General features: G+C 34.2%; 1 protein-coding gene across 2 annotated transcripts in view; it reads right to left on the bottom strand.

The window, feature by feature from the left end:
* The window catches only part of TNKS (tankyrase), a 215563-nt gene that overhangs the window by 52324 nt on the left and 139203 nt on the right, over positions 1-24036 (bottom strand). For both annotated transcript variants that reach the window (XM_087418475.1, XM_004428812.3), the window contains 6 exons: positions 23167-23233; positions 22683-22869; positions 18020-18141; positions 16473-16564; positions 16302-16380; positions 2293-2464 (listed from right to left, as the gene is read on the bottom strand). In XM_087418475.1, the coding sequence (XP_087274601.1) occupies positions 2293-2464; positions 16302-16380; positions 16473-16564; positions 18020-18141; positions 22683-22869; positions 23167-23233 (719 nt within the window). The remainder of the gene's footprint in view (positions 1-2292; positions 2465-16301; positions 16381-16472; positions 16565-18019; positions 18142-22682; positions 22870-23166; positions 23234-24036) is intronic.

Raw genomic sequence — 24036 nt, 5'->3', positions numbered from 1 at the left:
AAGCCACAGGGCCGGCCCAACAATTCCCATTTTTAAAAACCTTTCTAAGGGCAAGACTTTACCATGTAATTCTATTATTTGTATTATCTATCCAGATCAATAAAGATGAAGAGTCAAACTAAAAAGTTCTGGCGTGTACTAAATTAAGCATTTAATTACCTACACCATGCTTTATCTTACAAATCAATTTTTAAGAATTATTAAAATAACTGAAGAAAAATATTCCATTTGTGATGCAATAATTTTATCTTTTACCAGAAGTCATATATTCTAACTGTATTCATTTAGAAGGCAATTTTAAAAGCATTAATGGATTTAATCTGCTTAATTTATTCAACCCTTTCCTCTTCGTTTTGTCAATTATCTCTAAAAATTACGCAAAGTATTATTAGAAATTTTGATGTAATAGCTATATGTTTGCCTGATTTATGGTTACAACTTATAGACACTAACTTAAAATTCGGTACTAAATGGTTCTTAGTAAAAAGTATAAGACGAAAATTTAGAATGTTTTTTAACAAAAATCACACCTTTCAGAACTTACTAGAATTTACTAAGAGGCAGACATATTTCCTAGTCAGTGATTATCTTCTTTAAGCAAATGTCCTATTGCGCTGTAGAAACAGGAAGTTAAATGAAGTCATGTTTTTCATAGTTCAAGCTTCTAATCCTATAATAGGAAATTTCATTCCTTTAGATAGATCTCATTTGTTTTGAAGTGAAGATGCCCTAGACAGATCTGTCTAAAGATCACCATCTAAGATTGAAGTAGAATGATCACTATCTAAGAATGAACTAGCATGGGGAAAACAAATCCTCATCAACAGCTTTCGCAATGTGGCACAGTTACTTGTATGAGGCTGGCTAGCTCTGATTCAGCTCCAACAACGCCTATCGTGACCTTCATAAGTCTGGTAAGGTACCCTATTTCAGCGTATAGTCGTGATTCTCTACTGGGCTGTACTTTTCAGGGGCCCTTCAGAAACTGGTGGGGTCAATTTTTGTCTTCTAGTGTAGTCATGCCCTAACTACCATAATAATTAAAAATTACTTTATTGTAACTTACTGTCATTTTCCCTTTATGTTACAGTTAGGGAATTTAATACAGATTGTTTTGGAAGGTATCTGTATAGTTAGGTCATATTATCTATGAATTTCATTTCTGGATAGTAAAGTGGATGTTATAAAATATTCATTATAAAAAGGGGGCCCAGGGGCCAGCCCTGTGGCGTAGTGGTTAAGTTCGGCACACTCTGCTTTGGTGGTCTGGGTTTGTGGGTTCAGACCCTGGGTGCAGACCTACACCCCTCATCAAGCCATGCTGTGGCAGCGACCCACATACAAACTAGAGGAAGACAGGCACAGATGTTAGCTCAGAGGAAGATTGGCAACAGGTGTTAGCTCAGGGCCAATCTTCCTCACCAAAAGAAAAAAAAAAAAAAAAAGGAGTGGGGGCAGGCCTGTGCCTGATGGAGTAAAGAACTACTGGACTACAGGTAGGAAAAAAGACTAGGACTTCTGATTCCTAGTCTGTAGCCTTCTTCATTTTATTCTTCCAGTCTATGTCATTCCGGTTTATGGATATAATTCACAGACAGAATTAAAGGAAAGAGAAAGAAGAGTCAATTATATTAAATTTCTTTTGTATCTATTTCACCATTTTTAAGTAGGTGGACTGTTATTTCCCCTAAGTTTGGGCCTTCAGAAACCACTGCCTATTTTCATATCAGTTTTATGTTTGATCTCCCTCAATAAACTAAATAGTTAAAGTATCTAACACCGTACTAGGTGGGCACTGTAACACTCAGCAAGATTTTATAATTATATTTAAACCAGGAAAAGACAAGATAATTTCATAACAGTGCAATGAAGTCAAGAATTACAAAAAGAAGGTCAGAATATCACACTTGTAACAATAATTAAAGATCATTACCATATGAATATTTGTAATTTTCTCTATTTGATAGATTTTAGAGCTACTGTCAATTCCACACTGCTTAATAGAGTTTAAGTAACCTTTGATCATAACACCCATGAGTAAAGTTTTCAATTTAAAACTGAAAAAATTAAAGAGAGTATTTGCCTCCTTCTCATGATACCTACCTCATCCCACCAAAAAAGGTTGATGAGCAGGGCTACAGGCTAAACTGCAAGCAAGGAAAGGCAGGAAAATATTCAGGCAAAAAACATTCCAAAGAGGTACCTAAAACAAGTGGTGTAAAGTTTGTCTGTGTTCATCAGTGGACATGGAGGAGAAACAATAGAATACAATGTTTATCTATTTCAACTCACCACTCAGAATCTGCTGCACTGCTTCATTTCCCATCTGCGCTGCGGTAAAACCTTGTAAGGAGATGATGGAGGGATCAGAGCCGTAACTAAGCAGGAGGCGGCAGGTCTGCAGGTGACCCGCTAGGGCAGCTCTATGCAAAGCAGTCTGACCAAGAGTGTCCAGTGCATTCATCTGAAAAATCATTAGGTGGGCACATGGAATTGAGCATCCATTTTTGTTCCCTTTTATACTCTAGCAAATAAATTCTTATAAGAAAAATCAATTGTCAATTTTTTTGAAAAATGCTACAGAGTATTCATTATTAAACTTTTGCTTACTGGTTCTGAAGAAATATCATCTAGTTAGTTACCTTTCTCTGACTACTTTATTGAAATTACAACATGCCTATCCCTTTCCTGAACGACTGTCTTCCTGTCCATCCTCCACTCTCTGCCCCTCCCTTGACAACTAGAATGTAAGGTCTCTGAGGGCTGGGGCTCTTGTCTGATATCCACTGCCTGCTACATCAAAGATGCACATTAAATACTTTCAGATGAATGAGTTTTATCAAATTCGTTCTCAGAATATAAAGACAACAGAATATGTAAGCAAAGATAGTCAAAGTAGTTAATTAGATTTCTTTTCTAATTTTAGTAAATAATTATAATAAAATGTCCTAATTGAATTACAAACACATATAACCAAAAAAATGACTTGAAGATTCAAATGTTTCATTTTGAAAACTTTGAAGAGTTAGAGAGGAAGAAGAATAATTTAGCTAGCTTTAAGACAAAGACAATGTTAAACTTGGGGATCATGTTCATAATTTGATCAAACCTAACTGGTCCTAACCTGTTTTCCAGGATGCCCAGTAACTATCCTCTACTCCATTCAGATCAAAGTCCATGTTCATTGTACATGTTGCTTCTTTCAGAGAAGCCCTTCTGGATTATGAGATCCATGAAAGTCTCACCTCTTCTAAGAAGTCTTTCTTGATTATCTGAAGTCTCAATAATTACTTCCTTTCTGAACACCTACGTCAATTTAGCACTATCTTATAAATTATAACATTGGGATAGTTTTTGTTTACCAAGTAAAACTAAGGTTATTGAGACTATGGACTGCATCTTATAGGTTTTCTGTGTCCTCTAGAAAGTTCCTATTAATGATACATAGTAAATTCTCAAATATATGCTGGTTGGTTATTTAAAACATTTGTGCACACCCAGCAAATACAAGATTAAGAAAAGGAAGTATTTAAGACAATTGATCTCCCTGTCTCCAGTCTTTCATCATTATGAGTAAGGCTGTCACACTTGTTCAGGCAAGAGTTCATCTAAACTCTTAATGGTGTTTCACGGAATTCACCACAAAATACCTACATATTTAATTATAACACATTTGCTATCAGAAAAATGACTCTTTATATACAGAAAACAGAAAAGCACAGCCATTAGCATGTACTGATGGAAAATACAAGCTGCCAAACTATAAACTTCTTGAATTTTTCTATGAATATTTCTTTGTTACTTCTTCACCACAAGAGAAAAACCAAAAATTGAGAACATTCTAATTATTAACATTTTTCTGAAAATTGGGTAAGAAACCATTCAATTATAGTGATGGAAATCCCCACTTGTTAAATCATGGGAACGTGGTTTGAGAATACTACTCTAAAATACAGATCTTACCAAGTTATTCCTCAGCTCAAACATAGTGACTCTTAAAGGCATTTAAGTAAACTTGAGTCCCTCAGGATGTCATTTAAGACCATCCATAGTTTACTTTTATACTACCTTCCTTTCTACTATATTTTTTCATCACAATCTGATAGGCCTGTTTGCTCCAGCTTAATTATATTACACTGGAGCCCCATATCATGAAAGTGTCAGTTTCTAAAGTCAAGATCATCCTTGAAAACACCTTAGCAATGCAACAGTAGACAGATGTAAAGTTTCTCAGTAAATCCAACATCAGCCAGTTTTAGGTGTCTGCACTGATCAACTGAACAGCAGATAAAGTACATACAGTATCTTTAAACATTAAAAACACACCATGTGTAAGAAGAAGTTCTCTCTATAAATACGCATGGTGGAACTGAGCATAATATAGAAAACAGCAGATTCACTTGTCCCATCTCTCACTCACTGTGGTGCACACACTCAGGGAGTGCAATACTACTGAGCAAAAATCACCACTCACTAAAAGCATTTAAATGAGTATTTCTTGTTCTCTCCTCCTCTCTGTTCTGGAAGAGGTGGTCCTGAGTGCAACTCCACTGTACATTCTGCATTCCCATTTCTGCACTGTGCTATTCTCTCTGCTTCCCACTCCTTCCCCTCGTATATACCTGTCAAAATTAGAACAAAGTTGTTTGCCTCCTAAGAAGTCTCATAAGGAAGGGATGCAACTAATATTTACTAAGTGCTTATAATATTAGGCTCTGTGCTAGATACTATTTGTAAATTGTAAGCTATTTAAGAGCAATGACTATGACTTAATCTTAAATGCAACTCTTCCCTCTACCCCACCCCCCACCAAGAAAAAACAATATCTAGGACATAGCTGGAGCTTCATAAATGTCTTCTGAAGGAATAAAAATTAGAATAATGTATAAATGGCTATTCGAATTAATTTATAAAAGAAAATTTTATGTCTAATTGAAAAAAACTCCAATCATTTGATGAGGACTGATTGATAAGCCTAGAAAAATACAACTTGACCATATACTGAAGCTTTATGTCCTCATACCTATATATATATAGGCATTTACTCATTCCCATTGGTAGTACATTCTGGTATTTCAGAAAGCCAAACTCTCTTAAAGTACAAGACAGACCAATGTAACACAAAATTCTTTGCCTTAGTAAATGTATATATTTTTTATTATGAAAGAACACTATAATTCTTCCCTCAAACTCTAAATAGTATCACAGCAACAAAATAACATCTATGGAGTGCTTTATCAGATAACAAAGCTGAAGACTACAAGAGGCCATAGAAAATATCAGTGAGTAATGTAATAGAAGCATTCATTCCATGGAAATCAGCACAATAAAACTAGAAATATTTGGTAATACTTTGTATACAACCCACTTGGAAAGAAAACAATGGATGATAGGGAAAATATTAGACATTGTACAAGGGTTTTTGTGAGGAAGGAATATTCCTCACTAGGGGCAAATATCCTAAATTTCTCAGATTCCCCAATCTTAGGACTCCAGGCTTGTCTCTCTAAGGTCAAAAGCTGACTAGGGCAGCTTCATGCATCAATTCCATATAATCTTGTCCCAGGCCAAAAAAGAAGTTTCATACGTCTATTTTAAAAGAGAAGAAACCTTTTCCCTGTAGACTTCTTTTTATGGCTGGAACCAGGAATGTTTCCTGAATCTATGCCTACATCAGTCACTAGCAAAAGAGAATGAGATTACTAGAACTGTTTCAGACGCAGCCTCCCCTGAAGCTCCCATACCTGAACAATACCACGTCCTATATAAGGAGTTGGCAAGCTACGATCTGTGGGTCAATTCCAACCAGCTGATTGTTTTGTACAGCCTGCAAGCTAAGAGCGGTTTTCACATTTTTTGATTACATTTAAATGGCTATATAAGTACCTACATAAAATCCTCAATTTTGTCTCTTGGTCCACAAAACCTAAAATATTTACTATCTGGACTTTTAAGAAAGTGTTTGCTGACCCTTGTTATGAAGCAAGGAAGAAAGGGAAAAATGATTACTGGATGGGAAATCAACTATCTGTTTGAGTCACTACAGATCTTTAAATTGATTCAAAATTGAAAAAAAAAATTAAGGTCTTAACTTCCTCTTGCATCTAACTTTATCAACATCCTTAATGTTTTTCTTTTATCAGTCATGGGATACAATCAGGGCTCTCTAAAAAGTAGTCAACCTAATTTTCTTCCTCCGTATATTCTGAAGTGGTTCAAGGTACAAATGTGCAAAATCTGCATGCTTTCCAAAGTAAGTGACGAATTTGTTTTCAGAGGGCAGCAGTAACTATTTCATATGACTACAGACCAATCCCCATACCCTGGTTTTGTAATGGGTCAGCTGGCAGGATTTGCACTGCTGCTCTAATTCAGTTTCACAGTGAGGAAGGGTGATATTTTGGAGCTAGCGTAATTTTATTTCACTGTGATCCCAGAAAATTACAAGGAACTCCAATTGTTTAAAGGAGGTTCTCCTAAGTTTGGATTTATTACTCTAATCTCTACCATTCTATAAGTTACATAAATGGGAAATGACAGTAATCTACTCTATTGTTGGAGAAATATAGGAGATTAAATAACCTGTGCATATTATCTACAAAATCAATACTAGAAGCAGGGAAAAATAGGGCCAACTGAAGTACAGAATACAGTTCATGAGCTGGCAGATCTCTGAGACAACACTGTTTTTTGTCCTCCTGGCTTTTATAGTTTTGACTCACATATTGATAATTCCTCACTCAGGCAAAACATTAAGGCTCAACAACATTTAAAATATTCTTTATATATAAGAATCAAACTCTTAAAAAAACAAACCAAAAAATAAAAAGTCTAGTATTATACATATAATTGTCTAAATGGTCATTCAAGTTGAGCTAATAAAATAAATGAGATTGCCACTCACAAGTTCTTCTTTTAAGAGCTTTCAAATTAATAGCTATATATATATATACATATATATATATGTGCTACTGTCCATAAGTTTTGTGTTTTCAACGTAAAAAACACATTTGACGGATTTATTTTATATACATCAGCATTAATTTAGTCTTCATATTTTAAAGAGATACAACTTTAATTATTAATATATATTATTTGGAATCACCAACATACATACTACAAAAATTTGAGTGTTAGATCAATTTTCCTGATCAAGTCTTTTTTAGACCCAGTTCTCTCTACGTTCCTCTATCACAGTCTCCACCATAAGGACGTGACAGAGGATGTCATCAAAGATGCTTACCATTCAGCACTAAAGAGACTATTTTCACTAAAGTACACAAACTGCCTCAAATAAGAAAAATGCAATATTTAACATGTTACACTTCAACTGTGGTAATTAAACAGTTAGGACTGGTTTGAGATATATATTTAGAAGGTGTGAGAAGAATAACAGATGTCTGGCAGTTTTAAAGACAAAACATATTCCCCGTTTTTGTTGTATCTAGACATAACCTGAGGTATGTATCTTTGTCTATTTCTATCTGAGTAGTAATAATCATTTTCCTAAGAGGATAATTGGATAAAATGATATAAAACCACAATGGCATTTGGCCTGAAATAGATAGGACAAATTATCACTCAAACATGCCACTATAGTTCTGGAAACCAGCAAGCATACTATAAGGAAATGGCTGAGGAGAATCTTTCAAAATTCTAATCAGTGTGAACAGCCTAGTCTCAAACAACTAACCAAGAGGCTGCATTCATCTTTGTCCTAAACTTAAAGCTATCATTGTCCATATACTCATTTGGTTATTAATCATGAAATGTTCTGTGACATTTCTGTACTTAGGCATTTATTAACTCACGTTACAATTTTACTTTAACTGTGAACATGTGTATGTCTCAAACTAAACCGGATTTCAAGTAACCTGAGAGTTGAAAACAGTCTCTGTACTCCTTTAGCTAAAGTGACAATGTATTTTTTTTTGCCCAAATCAAGACACTTTGAAAGTGAAAGCAAATAATAAAAAAAAAAATTAACAGGCATTAATAAATCTACAATAGAGGGACAAAAGATAGGGATCTGAAACAGGTCTGCATCCTGGTGGACAGATACTATAACCTAGGGAACAGGTGGCAGGTATATTGTAACCTTTTTAGCTTGAAGGTAAGAAACATTACCTCGATATCATCCCCCTTTACAAAAATCTTAAAAAGCTAATTTTGTTCAATACTGCTAAATGATTATACCAGTTATTATACATATATATTGAGTCTACATTTCTGGAATTGGTTTTCTAAGAGACAGCAGTTTCCTAGGAAGTTATCTATCTTCCTGAAGCAGGATTCTGTTCATGCCACCTATCTAGTCAAAAGTTTCCAATGGCTCTCCAAGCATTACAAGAACAAAATCACACCTCTCCAATTGAGACTGCCAAGGTCTTGTTCCAAGTTATCTTTTCAGATTTTCATTATTCCCCTTTTCTGTACTGACTGGACTGACTAATCATAACTTCTTTTTTTTTTTTTAATTTTTTGTTTATTGCAGTAATATTGGTTTATAACATTGTATAACTTTCAGGTGTACATCATTGTACTTCTATTTCTGCATAGATTACATCATGTTCACCACCAAAATACTAATTACAATCCATCACCACACACATGTACCGAATTATTAATCATAACTTCTGACTAACGAACTCCTTTGCTTTCCTGATTGAGTCATTATTTAAAATATATTCTTTGTATTTTGCCTATTTTTATATATCTAATTTCTGGACATTCCTAGCTGAAATTCTATTTTCTTCATGAAATTTCTCCAATCTCTCCCCGAGTCTGCCACCACCAATGGAAGTAATTGTTCTCCCCTCTGAATAGCAATCTATCTGTACTTCTCATATATATATCACTTTCCAACTTGTATAACAGATATTCAAGTAGACTGTGTTAGACAAGACTACTATTAGATTTTAAGTCCCATAAGAGAAGAATCTTGATTAAATTCAAACTTCATATATACCCCACAGTATTAAGTACAATGCCTTGTCCAAATGGGTGTTCAAAATGGTTGGCAAATGAATGGCTCACAAGGACAACAAATTAGTAAATTCTGGTGATAAACAATACTGTTTTCAACATATTATGCTGTATACTGAACAAACCTTAGAGACTATTAAAATATTCTCTAACGAAAAACCATGCATTCTTCTTTCCTCAGAAATTTGAAAAAAAAAAAAAAAAAGTAAATGTCAGTGTTGAAAGAATTGTTTACTATTGAAAATAACTTTATCTATAATAAAAGTTTAATTTAATTTGATTCTAAAGTTTTTAACAGATATTTACAGGTCATTGTTATCCACGGTGGGATGTACATAGTTAATGCCTCTCCTGTGAGGAATGAAATAGATAAAATGACCACAGATTTAATTCTTAACTAGAATTCTGATATAGTAATCAATATTTTACTTTAAAAGGTTTTTATTCCTTTACTGTGTTGTGAACCCACTAGAGTATAGAATTTGTCTAAGATGTTAAATTTTAATGTAATTTGAGAGACATGAAACTAGATTAATGTTGAGAGACATGAAACTAGATTAACTGAACTTGAGGGTATTATTATTTGTCAACCTTCAAAATTCATGTGGAATTTAAAAAGAAACAATCAAGTTCTCTGAAAAGAGGTACATATAAATATTGTAATGGTATATATTTTCTTTGCTTTATTAAAGGGGTACTTACCTTTCACATGCCCTAACTGTCTAAGAAAAACTCCCTGAGCCTAGCTGGTTAGACTAGAGGATGCCCATCCAATTACCACGCTGAACAAACTGAAGTCTCATTCATATTCTCCCTTTCTCGTCCCCGAGACTTAGAAGAGTTGGTAGCTGCAGGAGGTATATTTCTAAGCCAAAGACATAAAGTAGGGGCTGCAAAGACCATATTTAGGCCATAGAGAAGTAAAACAGAAAAATACAATCTATAAAAAGAATGAAGCAGATGAACAAAGATGGATAGAGAAAAGAAACCCACGCAACCTCAGAAAGAGAAACAGACAGAGAATGGCAGCCAAGGCACCCAACAGTACCCAAACTCCTTGTTCTAGTCTTGTGAATCTCAGCCACAATTCCTGCAGATTATTTCTGCGGGATAACCATATGGTTATCTCACAAAAGTAATAAGCACACATTTATATAAATATAAAACAGATTTCCATTTGTGCTTAATCTAGTTTCAGTTGATCTGTTTTTGGTAACTAAAATGTCTCTCAGACACTGGCATCTTTTGGGCTTTATTTGATATGATCAAATCTCAGATATTATTTGAACTATAAAAGATACTCTGGATGTAGAGCTTTAAAAGTACCTTAATACCTTTGGGCTAATAGAATCTGCTTAGCAATCCACTTCTAGAATACCACTAACAAAATCCTTGTAATGAGCTAACACATTTCCCCAAAGTGAGCAAGACTCTCGATCACTTCTCAATGTGAGAAATAAGCCCATTTAATGCCAATTACTATTGACACAATTTCTTACTACACACAATATAAATAAATCTATCAAATTAAGACATATGAACTATCAAAAGAAATTTCTGTGTGTTCCACACATTGAACAGATGCTCACTAATGACAAAATAGTACTGCTTTTATGTATGAAAAAAAGCACTTCTGAGTTAAACTTTTTGTTTTTAGGTGTTAATAATACCATATGCAACTGGGGCTTATGTTCTCCTTAATAATGATAGTAGACAAAGCAGTGTAACAGAATGTAGAATGCCAGGGTAGACTAACAATAATAAAGAAAAGAATTGTCACATGAAGGATAAAATCCTCATGTGTCTCCCATTTAGGCTTTATAGTAATCTTGTAAAGCAGGGGGTTGGTAGAGAAATTAATTTTTTTAAGACATAGGCGTTTACTTCTATAAAAGTGGATTTCTCAAATGAGTTGGTTAATTCCCTTATAACACTCCTTTCCTCACTAGCCATTTGTTTTCTACCCTTTTGCTGAATATTGCCTGCTTGCCCCTCCAGATCCATATCCATCCTCCATCCTGCTCTGTGCCCTAGGAAAATCACTTGTATGGATCACATCAATGGGCTCTTTGGTGTCTTGAATTTTTTGTTGGATTTGGCCAGTGGGAGGCACTGGCAGGAGACTGATGGGAAGTAGGAGAGTGAGGAAGGGGTAAGACATACCCTCTATCAAAGGCCACTGGTGCTGTCAAGCGGCCTTCTCCATACAGCCACCCTCTCCCAGTTCCAGTGAACTCTCCCTTTCCTTGTCCCTTCAGGCCCAGGGATGATATCTCTCCACTTGCTGTTAGTACTACCTCATCCCTTGTTGATTGCTTTAAACCCTACCCTCACCATTGTATATAATTCCTTTGTTAAACTTTCCTCAGGTTACTCATTTTGAGCGTATTGTTCATTGCCAAGACCCTAACTAATGCAATTCTCTACCTCTATATCCCTGAAACACCTCCTTCAAAAGCTTCCAAAGCCCTTATATGAAAATTGCCAAATTAAATGGCATTGTCTACCTTTATTTCTCTCTTCAGTACTGATCTCCTGTTCCTTCTTCATATTCCTATTGCACTTAGTAGACACTGTGACAGACCTTTTAGTTTCCTCTTCCCATTACTGCTCTATGAACAAGGGTAATTCTCAAAAGTTCTTTCCTTAACTCTTAACTCATGTCTCCATACTTTCTCTACCAGCAACTCTATTCACTCCTACAATGTAGGATCGCTATGTCAATGGCTTCCCAATAGATCTTTCTAATTCTAAACTCTCTTTAATACCCTAGTGCTATATTTCCAACCACTAGTTTTATCTAAATGTCCCTCTATTATATCAACTCCAACTATAAAATCATTATCAAGGCATAGGAAAATAGTATTTCTCTCTAACTTTCTTACTTCCATTAATTGTACCATCATTTTCTAAGTCCATTCTAACACCCGACTCATTTCCAAGTAATACAATTATTCCTTCATAAGTGGCTTTATTTCTTTCTCTTCCTTCTTTATTACTAATGCCGCTAAATCGGTTCAGGATTAGCTTCAAGTTTGGTAATTGCATTAACTGCCAAATTGGTATTTCCCACAGTATCCAGCACATAGTCTTGATCATTTTGCATCTCAATATTTGTTGAGTTAGTGGATCAAAACAAATTATAAAGGGATTAGATATAAGTCATATAAAAATTTAGATTAAGGGAAATATCTACTATATAAGTTTGAAAAGACAAATATAGAAAAAAATACAAGTCTTATACTAGTAATCGAAGTATTGTTTGTGTGCCAGGTACCATACTACATACTTATATACATAAGCTCATTTAATTTTTACCAAAAAAACCTCAAAAACTTGTAGGGGAGGTATTAATATCCACATATCACTGAGGTTCAGGAAAATTAAGTCCAAGGTAACAAACTTAGAAAGTGGAGGATTCTAAACTGAAAAGTATGCCTGTCTATGTTATATACACAACATGTTTAGTTTAACATGCACAATAAACCTGAACTTTGCATTTATCACTAAGCTTTGAGCAAAAGAATGTTCTAGCTTATATAAATATTACTAAGTTCCATTTGTCTAAGTGAGACAAATTAGTTAATGGTATTAGATCTTCTGACCAAATTCTCTGCCTTTTGTGATTTAACAGTCTTGGCTTGAGAACTGGACTCATCAGGAGGAGGGGAAGGCAGCAGGATGTGGAAGCAGTGTAAGACGGCTGAATCCTAATTCAAGGGTGTGCTGCTTGTTCAGCGGTGCTTTTAGAATCAAAGGAAAACCATGAGTTCTCCAATAAACAAACACATGGGGACAGAGACTGGATTGCTGGTTACCAGAGGGGAAGGGGGGAGGGAGGAGGGCGAAAGGGATAATGCGGCACATGTGTGTGGTGATGGGTTGTAATTAGTATTTGGGTGGTGAACATGATGTAATCTATGCAGAAATAGAAGTACAATGATGTAGACCTGAAATTTTTACAATGTTATAAACCAATGTTACTGCAATAAACAAAAAATTAAAAAAAATAAAAATAAAAAAATTTAAAAAAAAAGGAAAACCATGAGTTCTCCGGAAATCAAATGAAAACCATGAGCTCCCCAGAGAAAACAGTAAGCAAGCGAACACTGGGCCCAACAGTAGCTAAGTGGAGTTTATACAGTGAGTTTTCACTAATGCATTAGTCACCAGATAAACAATCCTGAGGGACAGCAGGCTGTCTTGGAACCAGGAAGTGAGTGAATGGGAGGATGGCAATTGGTATCTATTGGTTGGCAATCCTGATTAAATCGATTTTTTTTCTCTTTTAAAGTGCCTTATAACAGGAGTTCTCAATTCAGTTGAACTGTAGTGGAAAGACTAGAGAGGATACACTAGTCTAAAAGTCACTCTACATCACTGGCAGGGTGTTTAAAATTATACATGCCTCACTGATGAATTGAGACATTATTGATGAGAATGTATTGTGAATATATGGGCAGAAAAAGATTGAGAACCACAGACCTAGAGTAATGTTGACTAAGATATAGAGGTTATAAAATAATGTTACTTTTCATTAAACTTCATGAAATAAAATGACTCATGGGAGACAACAAATAGATATTTTCCCAAACTGAAGAGCATTATTCATGGTTTTTCAAGAACATTATAAATGCCATAAGATATTTTTAAAAATAGGTCAATGATAAACATACAATGCTCTTAGTATAGCAGAAAGCCCACTTAGCTTTGTATTTTCTGCTTGACCGAGCAATAAGACATTATTCATATAAGAATGCAGTAGTTGTACCCGCAAAATAGGCAATAAATCTGCAGAACTCTGTTACCTTTCATTCTAGCTCATTCTGATTTTTTAATTAAAAATACCTATTATCCTTTTAAAGCAGGAATATTCAAATTTTTGGATCATGCACCTTATGAGTAAAAAAATGTTTTGAGAATCTTCTCTATATATATGTATTCATTTTTAAATTATAACCAAGCAGTGCTATACTAATACATAATAAATATATATAAAACTTATACATAAAGAGAAGTTACAAAGGATGGGAAAGAAATAAACAATTAAAATTTTTAAAACATTTTAATTACTAATGGTACAAAATATCTTTTGGCTCAATTAAAAAAACTTGTAAAAATCTTATAAAAAATTATCATGTAGATTTGAAGGTCTGATTCTCAGTTCATTTTCAATAGTTCGTCCCATTGGCCGTATTAGCTAAAAAGATTTCACACAGATATGTACAGCCACTGGAAAAAGTGCATTGTTAGCAATGCCTACACTAAATCACAATGCTTATTTTGAATGTAATTTACTAATTATGCTAAGGTTTTTTTTTTTAATATATAATTTTATTTATTTATTTATTTTTTCCCCCAAAGCCCCAGTAGATGTCATAACTGCACATCCTTCTAGTTGCTGTATGTGGGACGCGGCCTCAGCATGGCCGGAGAAGTGGTGCTTCAGTGCGCGCCTGGGATCCGAACCCCGGTCGCCAGCAGCGGAGCGCATGCCCTTAACAGCTAAGCCACGGGGCCGGCCCTATGCTAAGGTTTTAATTGAAACTCGGCTAGTAAAATTGCATCTTTCTTGATGTTCTTGCAAACTTATGAGGAAGTGTTGCATTAAAACTTTTTTAATAGGTTCCAAAACCACTTAAACACAAATTAAGAGTGACTTTTAAAATAGGTTAGAAAATTCTGTTTTCAAGTGTTTTCATTATGCAGATATGACAGCTGGGTGATGTATTTACATCATTTTTTGGCAACAAAATCACAAAACAGTGGACATCTTCTAAAAATACACTCTCAAAATGTCCTCTTCATTTTTTAAAGTTTCTTTAAAAATGCAGTTACTTTCTCATTCACTCTAAAATACGTAACCTTTACCTTTAAGGGTATGATTATGTTTCTTTTTTTAAAAAAGTACCTATATACAAGTAATAGTCATTTGTCATTATAGAACTATCAGCAAATTTTGAACTTTTTTATTTTCATTAAAAAAAAAAGGCAGAACTAAATAAGACAATTCCTGAAAACACTCATTCATGTAATAGACAACCTCTTTTATAAGATTGTCACGGTCATTCCCTCTGATTGTCAACAATGTTATTTATCATGGTTCTACCATTCAGGATAATATCCATAAATCTACTCATTTGGACACATGTAAAGTGCAATATGTCAAAACATGCTCAAAGTGAACAAATGAGTGAGTTTGTCGCTGTCAACGCCTCCATGCTCAGACTTCCATTCTTCCTTAGGAACCACCTTGGGCTCTGACATGACTCAGACAGTCTGACACATGGACCCAATGAGGGTGTCAGCATCAATCTGTGTATTAAATATTAATACACAGTTGATCTTAATTTCTTTATTCTTAAATAAATTACTTTTTTTTTTTGGGTGAGGAAGATTGGCCCTGAGCTAACACCTGTTGCCAATCCTCTTTTTGCTTGAGGAAGATTGTCCTTGAGCTAACGTCTGTGCCAATCTTCCTCTATTTTGTATGTGGGACACCGCCACAGCATGGCTTGATGAGCACTGTGCAGGTCCACGCCCAGGATCCTAACCCACAAACCCCGGGCTGCGAAACAGAGCATTCGAACTTAACCACTATGCCACTGGGCTGGCCCCAAAATTACTATTTTAATAAGTTAAAATTCTAATAATTTTTCCTGCACTCAATGGCAGATCGTGTATGTTTCATAGTGTCTGCACCCTACTTTGAGACTACTAGTTTAAAAGATACACTCTTGAGGATTTAAAAATTTGCCAGTATTTGTCACCTCTAAAAAACAACCAGTTTGCTTCCTTCCTCCCTCAAGCAATTCATGGAGTTTCAGATAATGCCACTCAGATAATGCCAATAAAAATGATTAAAAATTTCGTATTTCTTTAGTGTTAAAGTTATTTGAGAAAATTATCATTATCAGTTTGAAGGGATACAAATGTTCTTTAAAATAAGTAGTGACATTTTGACTCTCTCTTACATAAATTATTTTCTGATAAACCACCATTGATGTTGACTATCAAAATATATCAATTCCAGGACAAACATAAAGCAATGTAAAGTTGAAATGTATTTCAAATAATAAGACTGTAGCTACATTTTATTGCTTTATAGAAGAATGACAGTCGGGTACATAGGCAATCATTTTTATTAGTAACAAGATTTAAATCAGCTTTAAAGGAGAACTGATGAATTCAAATACATAGTAACAGTCCCTTATAAAATTAATTTCTTCAGGAAAATAAGGGAGATAAGTAACAGTCTTAAGAGCAGCCAGCTACTCAACACCAAGTCTGGCACTTACTGCAGGTGCGAGTCTTACCTTTGCTCCGTGCTTATGCAGAACTTCCATGACATCATTGTGAGCTCTTTCAGCTGCAACATGCAGGGGAGTCATGAAACTACAGAGAGGAGAAAAGGAAAAGATAATTTTCTAACTTTTATTGCATTTTCCCTTTAAGAACTGAACAACTCCTTCAGCAATTACACTTACTCTTTATTTTTTTCATTAACATTTGCTCCTTTTCTAAGTAACAATTCTGTCACTTGTTTTCGTTTGGGATGCAGTGAGGCCACAGCACAGTGCTGTAAAGTAAGCAAAACTGTTAATAAAATAAACTTCTATTTAAAAGTAGATTTCTGAATACCATCTGCTGACTATTTAGAACACTGTTATCTCAAAACATATTTATATATTTTACATTATGGAGATGATCAAAATCTCTCCTAAATACACTGGAAATACCAAACATAAACCTTTAATCCGAGGTGAAATTATGCCCTTGGTAAAGCATTAAGACAGACTTCATTTCTTTTCCTTGAGCCAATAAATAATTATCCAGTATATTTATTTATTTGAAGGCATCAGAATACTGCCTCTCCAAAGCTATAAAAATCTCTAACTGAATTACTCAATCCTTCATTAGGCTGCCAGCTACACAAATCAATAATTCTCAAACTCTTCCCCAGAGGTATGCCTAGCACTACAGGAGAATAAGCCTGCGTGCCCAGGAACAGGCAAGAAGGTGACAGACTTGAAAGAGCTTAGAGGGAGAAGGATTCTCAGAAATTGTACGTTTTACTCTATATTTATACAACTTTTGTATTCAACTGTATTTTATATTAATATTAAAATTTAAAAAGTAAAAAACTACTTACTAATGAACAAAATGAACAATCCAAAAAAGGAGGTCAGGTTTACTCTGGGGCTTTAAGTTACTGCTGTGCAGCGTGAATGTATCTGAACGCCAGTTTGAGAGCCATATATTTAGGTGTACAGACAGTTGGCCCATTTCGATTTGGTGACTCTTTTAATGTTTTCAGCAGGTATTGACTACAGTTTGACCTTTTTGTGCCAGATATATGTGAGAGTGTTAACTGAAGACAGAAGTACCACATACGCTTATACTCTGAATTCAGGAGTAATCTAACCAGCCCTACACCTGAAACTCAATGTGGTCAATGACAAGGAAAATAAACTAATCTTTCTAAAAGTACATTAGAAGAAAAAACACGAATAGTTTTTAAAACAATTTGTATAGTCTGGAATAAAAAAATCATAATCTTACCATTTTTCTATAATTTTTCTATAATGATTGTAATAATGTAACAAATGTATTCTTTGAATACAATTGCTCAAAAAGATGATGCAAACGATGATCTTTGAAAATACTTTAACCTTCTACAGAAAACAAATATAGTATTTATCTAGCAACCAGAAGAAAAAGAAGATTCTATAGAGAAAAATCACATATTGTATTTTACAAAAGCACTGCCCACAAAAGAAGATTTGTTATAATACGGTTGGGTAAAGACAAAGGTAAAAATAATTCTCAAATCAATGTTGAGCAAATGATTATTCTCTCACCCATGAAAGCAATCATCTCCTGAACTAAATTTAAAAGTCACCACAACGATTAAAATGCAAATTCCCAGCACTTCAGACACTGAAGTTACTTTAAGGGTTCTGAAATGAAAATCATATTTTGTGCTTATACTACTGTTACAAACCCAAGGAATGGATTAAAAATAAAATCTTACCAGTGCAGTTTCATGTGACTGCGGTTGTTTGAAATTAATGATTTCCAAAGCAAGTGTTTTTTTAACTTTGGCTAGGTCTGCTTCTCTGGCTGCTTGTAGTAAAGAGTGACCTTTAAACTCATCTGTTAATGAAAGAATGGTTGACATAAAAAAGATTTAAAATATTTAATAATCATTAGCAATGATTATAAAGAAAATTATTAATTTTAAATATTCCTCTATTTTAGCAACAGCAGCAACACGACAATACGATAATAAAGGCGTAAAAGATGAGGGTGTAGGTTAATAAAAAATTTTGAAATACGTATGCTCTGAAATAAGAATGTTTTATACTCCTAAGAGTTCATAGAGACACACATACAGACATACTCATTCCAGCAAAGTTTTAAAACAAGCAACCTAAATGTCCACCAAATGGAAACCAGGTAAATAATCTGTGAACACTTATACAATGGAATACTTTATAGCTCTTAAACAAAAAAGATAGATCTATATATACTGACATGAAAGTATATGTTACTAAATGAAAATTCAAGCAGCAAAAGAGGAAGGACAGGTTGACTCAATTTTTTTGTATTGTTACTACTACTATTGCCATCACAACTAAATATAAGTAATGGTATAAAAAAGACATTTAGAGAAATATTCACCAAAATACTAATAGTGATTATATCTTGACACAGAGGAGGGAAGAACTGAATTATGGGAGAAGTGCCAGAGTTTGAATATTTTGCAAAAAACAATATTTTATTTATTACTTGTATAAGTGAGTTTTTAAAAAGGCATTTCTAAATTAATTGTATAAATAAGAATCCAACACTCATTTATTAAAAACATATAATCTTAGTTTCTATGTTACAAATTTAGTTTGTATTTTTATATGACTAATTAATAAAAAGTTGAAAATTGTTCTGAAACAGATGCAAATGATGTGTGACCTAATATATTATGTAACAATTCCAGGCCCTCTCACGTTCATGCCTTTGTATCTGCCTACTACTGAATTCTTTCCCTTCTCCTTCTCTCCTCTCCTCTGAGGGTCCCATCTCACCCTCCTCTCTCCCTCAAAAGACAGAAAGAGACACAAATAGACACATATGTGCACATATACACATGCCTTAATAACTACTAGTGTTCAAGGTCTCCATTTAGATACACTGGATAAGCCTTCCTGCCGTTCCCCATTATTGGGTTAGAATTCCTTGTTACGAAGTCCATGGCATTTGCATTTAGCCTTATATCACAGGACATGTCACACTGTCTTACTTGCTATGGCAGTCCCTTCATCTAGCGCAGTGCTTGGCATATAGTAGGTACTCAGTAAGTATTTGTTACACGAATGCTGAAGATTTATAAAATAAGTCATGGCAGCTTCAGGGGAAAAAAACATTTTTATGTAACCTCTTGTTTAGCGGTACTTTATCATTGCTAAATTCAAAAGTTTAGGACTTTGAAACTTCAGAAACTCCAAATCAAGATCAAATGAAATGAAAGTAAACCAGTATTTTCAAATAACAAAATTATAGATTTTAATTTTAATGATAAAATTAGGGATAAAAGAAGTGAAAGAATTAGAAACTGCCATATGTGAGGAGCAGGATTCTGATAACTGCAAAAGAAGGTGATGTATTGAGAACTGATTTCAAGCAAAAAGTACGGTTTTGCTTGGGTCATCAGCCTAGAGAAATCTAAACAGAATTCAAATCATACTGGCTTTTTCTCTGATGACAAATGTTTTATGACTATCAAAATGATAAAAGCAATTCTACCTTTTCAATTACTCCTTTAAGTTCAGGAAAGGTGGCTCAGAAGAAAATTAAATGGGCAAATTTATGAAAAACATAAACAATAAGACTGTAGTACTATGGAAATTAAGAAATTATGATGCAATAATGCAATTAAACAGCATGATATTTTCTCAACAAGAAGTAAAATATTATTTACTTTTGCTCTTTAGAAAAAAAGTAAAAAAAAAAAAAGTAAAGATTTCTGTCCAAATTGACTTTCAAATTTAAAATATTTTATTGGCAAATATTCAAGATTAAAAAAACAACCCAGAGGATAGGAAATCTATCAGCTAAATAATCATCCTTCTAAATGAGAAGGTTACATAAAGGTTTGTTTTCAAAACTTCAAAGAAGTTAAGTAGTTAAAAAGAAGGTTGCAATATTGTAAATTCCTCAAACTTACCCTGAAAACATTTAACATTTTAAAGTTTCCCTTTCTAAATGCATTTTGAAACAAGAATGAAAGCTACTTTCAGTATTTTCAGCTCCAATACATGCAGTACCCAAAAGACCTTGTTCATTCGGCTTCAGGAAAACAAATAAAATAAAGACAAGAAAGAGCAGGAAAAAATGTGTCTGATGAAAATGTTATAACCCTAGGTATGATCAAAATATTTCCTTTGTTTCCTGCATAACTTTCTTAAGAAGAATTCTGTAACTGGGAACACTGAGAGTCAAGCAGTGGACATGACGACGAAACTGCAGTTAGAGAAGTGACAACGCTGTTAAATCCTTTTCTTCAGATAACTCCTTGGTGGAATATTATTTAATAAAATAAAGGAGACACTGAGAAGGTTGAAAAGTACTCTAATCAGTGAACGTCTTCCTTTACAAAACTATACAAATTTAGGTTAAATGTTACACTGGAATCAGACCAGTGAAATACAAGTTAAAAACTCAATGATATGCATACTTTGCAAAACAACTATAAGGAAAATAAAGTCGAGTGGTGACATGGGGACAAAGCTGAGCCCAGAGTATAAAACTATAAAAGAAGGAAATTAGAAAAAGATAAAAAAATAAGTTTTGAGTTAACTTAAATTCAATTCAGTAAACATGCTGAGCACATAGTATGCACAAATCAACGGGGCTAGGTTGGGGAGAGGTAGATATATAGGCCCAAACAAATACCAGCAACACGTTTATCAGGTAACAAGGCATTGTGCAGGTGCTAAGAAGACAGAATAATAAAATCAAAGGTCTTCCTAAGAATTTAAATTTCACTGGGAAGACAGAACATACACATAGAGAAGTGAACTACATAATGCAAGATAACCCATGGCAAGAGTCATATGAGTGGGAGAGAGAATAAACGCACTTCACTGGATTCATTGCTAAGACATGTGCCCAGTTATAACCGGTTTGTGCTGGCCTGTTACCTAGTAGAAGTCATCTGTTCCAGCACCAAAATAAGTTTAAATTTCCACTTAAACAAGATCAAAATTGCAAGAAACTCTTCCTGTTTTAACATAAACTAGTTTAAAATCTGTTTAAACTTAAATGATATTAACATTACTTTAATTATGCCTTTTTCTAAAGTTATCATTTAAAGATTTTCTTAGGCATTTAAATTCAGTTATCTGATTCTTAGAATCCTGGGTGTAAAGATTCAAAAAATAGGATCAGTTAAAAATTAGGGGGCCGGCCCCGTGGCTTAGCGGTTAAGTGCGCACGCTCCGCTACTGGCAGCCCGGGTTCGTATCCTGGGCGTGCACTGACGCACCGCTTCTCCGGCCATGCTGAGGCCACATCCCACATCCAGCAACTAGAAGGAGGTGCAACTATGATATACAACTATCTACTGGGGCTTTGGGGGAAAAAAAGGAGGAGGAGCGGCAATAGATGTTAGCTCAGAGCCGGTCTTCCTCAGCAAAAAGAGGAGGATTAGCATGGATGTTAGCGCAGGGCTGATCTTCCTCACAAAAAAAAAAAAAAAATTAGGTAGGTGACACCTAGTTTAATTTAAACCTGAAATGCCCACATGTAGAATTAAATATCTCTCAACATTTGATATGACAACTAAATGTAATGTGGTATCCTGAATGAGATCCTGGGACAGAAAGAGGACTTGAGGTATAAACTAAGGCAATCTGAATAGAGTATGGCTTCAGGTATAAACTAAGGAAATCTGAACTAGAGTATTCAGTTAATAATGTATCAATAGTGGTTCATTAATTGTGACAAATGTACCATATTAATGTAAGATATTAATAATAGGGGAAACTGGGAATGGCGTATATGAGAAATCTCTGTACTACTTTTGTAACCTTTCTGTAAATCTAAAATAAAAAGTTTATTTAAAAAACATGCATACATATCTATAGGTAATAGGTATCCGCATCTGAGAAGATTACTTCCACCAAATCATAATTTGGGCAAGTGAGTGCACTTGGGCTATAACACATAAGAAATAAAAACATGATTGTGCAACCTTGCAGGGGTTGGGAAACAGTAGGTACTCAATAATGTCAGATATCATCTATTATTACCAATAGCACAAGAATAAATCTCTGTGAGCTCAGAGATTTTTTTCTGGTTTGTACACTGCTATATTTCCAGTGCCTGGCACATAGCAGGTATTCAATAAATGGCTACCATTGACTTATCCTCATTAGCTTTAAAAAAAAGGAGCCTTAATACATAATTAGAATTAGGCTTGAACAAACACAAAATATATATAGTGTATATATATATATAAGATTTCTGTGGAATTCATGAAGAAAAGTACATGATCAGAAATAAGGATTATAAACTAGTCTACATGTATAAACTGGATATTATCTAAGTTAGACAAAATGGCAGCCCTAATAACTAAACAAAAATGAGATATTCCAATCTATAACAAGCAATATTGATTTTAGGATATAAATACATACAAGTCAGTCTCTCCCGGAGCTCAGGAGTTGGAGCCATATCCACAGCACTTTTGCCATGGCAATTGACTAATGTAGGATCGGCACCATGGCTAAGTAACAAAGAGCAGACTTCTACACGATTCTTGGAAGCAGCCTCATGGAGTGGAGTAAACTGCCAGAGATCCATAGCATTAACACAAGCTCCATGCTGAATTGGAAAAAAAGTTTTAGGTTAGTAATCATTTTGTTGCATCAAATAAAACTCAAAAGATATTTATTTCACTGTAAAGTTCAGTTATAACTCTTTGAAATGTCACTAAGTGTTTTAATTTCAGCTGTTAAAAATAGCTCAGAATAAGTTGATTTTTAAAATTTTTAAGGCAACAGTAATATTTTTAAAAATGATTTTATTCTCTTAAAAATTTTATTGGCCAAAAAACCCATGAAACCTCATGACAAGTGAAAAAAAAAGCAAATGATAGTCTATATTTTTAATTTCTCTTACCTTTAGTAGCAGTTCTGTGACTTCATAATGTCCATATGAACATGCATTATGAAGAGGTACAAGACCACTAAATGAAAAAAGGCAAATTAAAATACTGAAATTTCAAACAACCTATAGTCATTTATATGCCAAGAAGTGTTAAGAAACAAAAATCTAACAAATCCCAGTACAATTATAATAAAAAATATTTTAAAGTATTTAATAAAAGGATACAAAGCATAACTAATGTTCAACCTTTTATATTTATCTTGTGTTTTGTGTATATAATCCTTAAATATAACGACAAAAACACCAATTAGAAAAGCATTTAGGTGAAAGGAAGAACACATACTATTAACAAGTGTACGCTTTACCATTTACAGAAAATACATGTCAATTGATAGTGAACTGAAATATTCTTACCATTTTATTTCACTTTCATGGTAATTTCCGGCATAAGAATTAAATATCCAAACTATTACAACTTGCACACCCAAGTATCATTCTACATGAGTCAAAGACCCCCGTTTTTTTTGGTGTACTTCTCTTGATGACTCCCCTATTGAACCCCCATCTGCTTTCAGACTTGCACAAGGAAAGAGAGATGTACAAGAGCATCAGGCACTTGTGCCCCTATGCTACTGGGACACCATTCACATATGGCACAAAACCTGGTGCAGGCAAGAGACAAAGAGAGCATTGAAAAGAACAGATTTGAAATGATGGATTCCTCTCCTGATAATTGTCTCAAGTACAAAGTTCTTTCTTCGTTTCTATGTTTTCTGACATGGAGCGGGGCAAAATGAAAGAAACCCTCCTCCAGGGCTTCTCTTCTTCATGCTGCCAATCACAAGAGTATAATATGAATCTATTTTACCTGGGTAGTAAGGT

Source organism: Ceratotherium simum, chromosome 28, assembly GCF_057802395.1.
Source record: "Ceratotherium simum simum isolate JZ-2026a chromosome 28, ASM5780239v1, whole genome shotgun sequence".
NCBI classification, from domain to species: Eukaryota; Metazoa; Chordata; class Mammalia; order Perissodactyla; family Rhinocerotidae; genus Ceratotherium; species Ceratotherium simum.
Note: the sequence above shows the minus strand (reverse complement) of the source record. Positions and strands in the feature narration are given on the sequence as shown.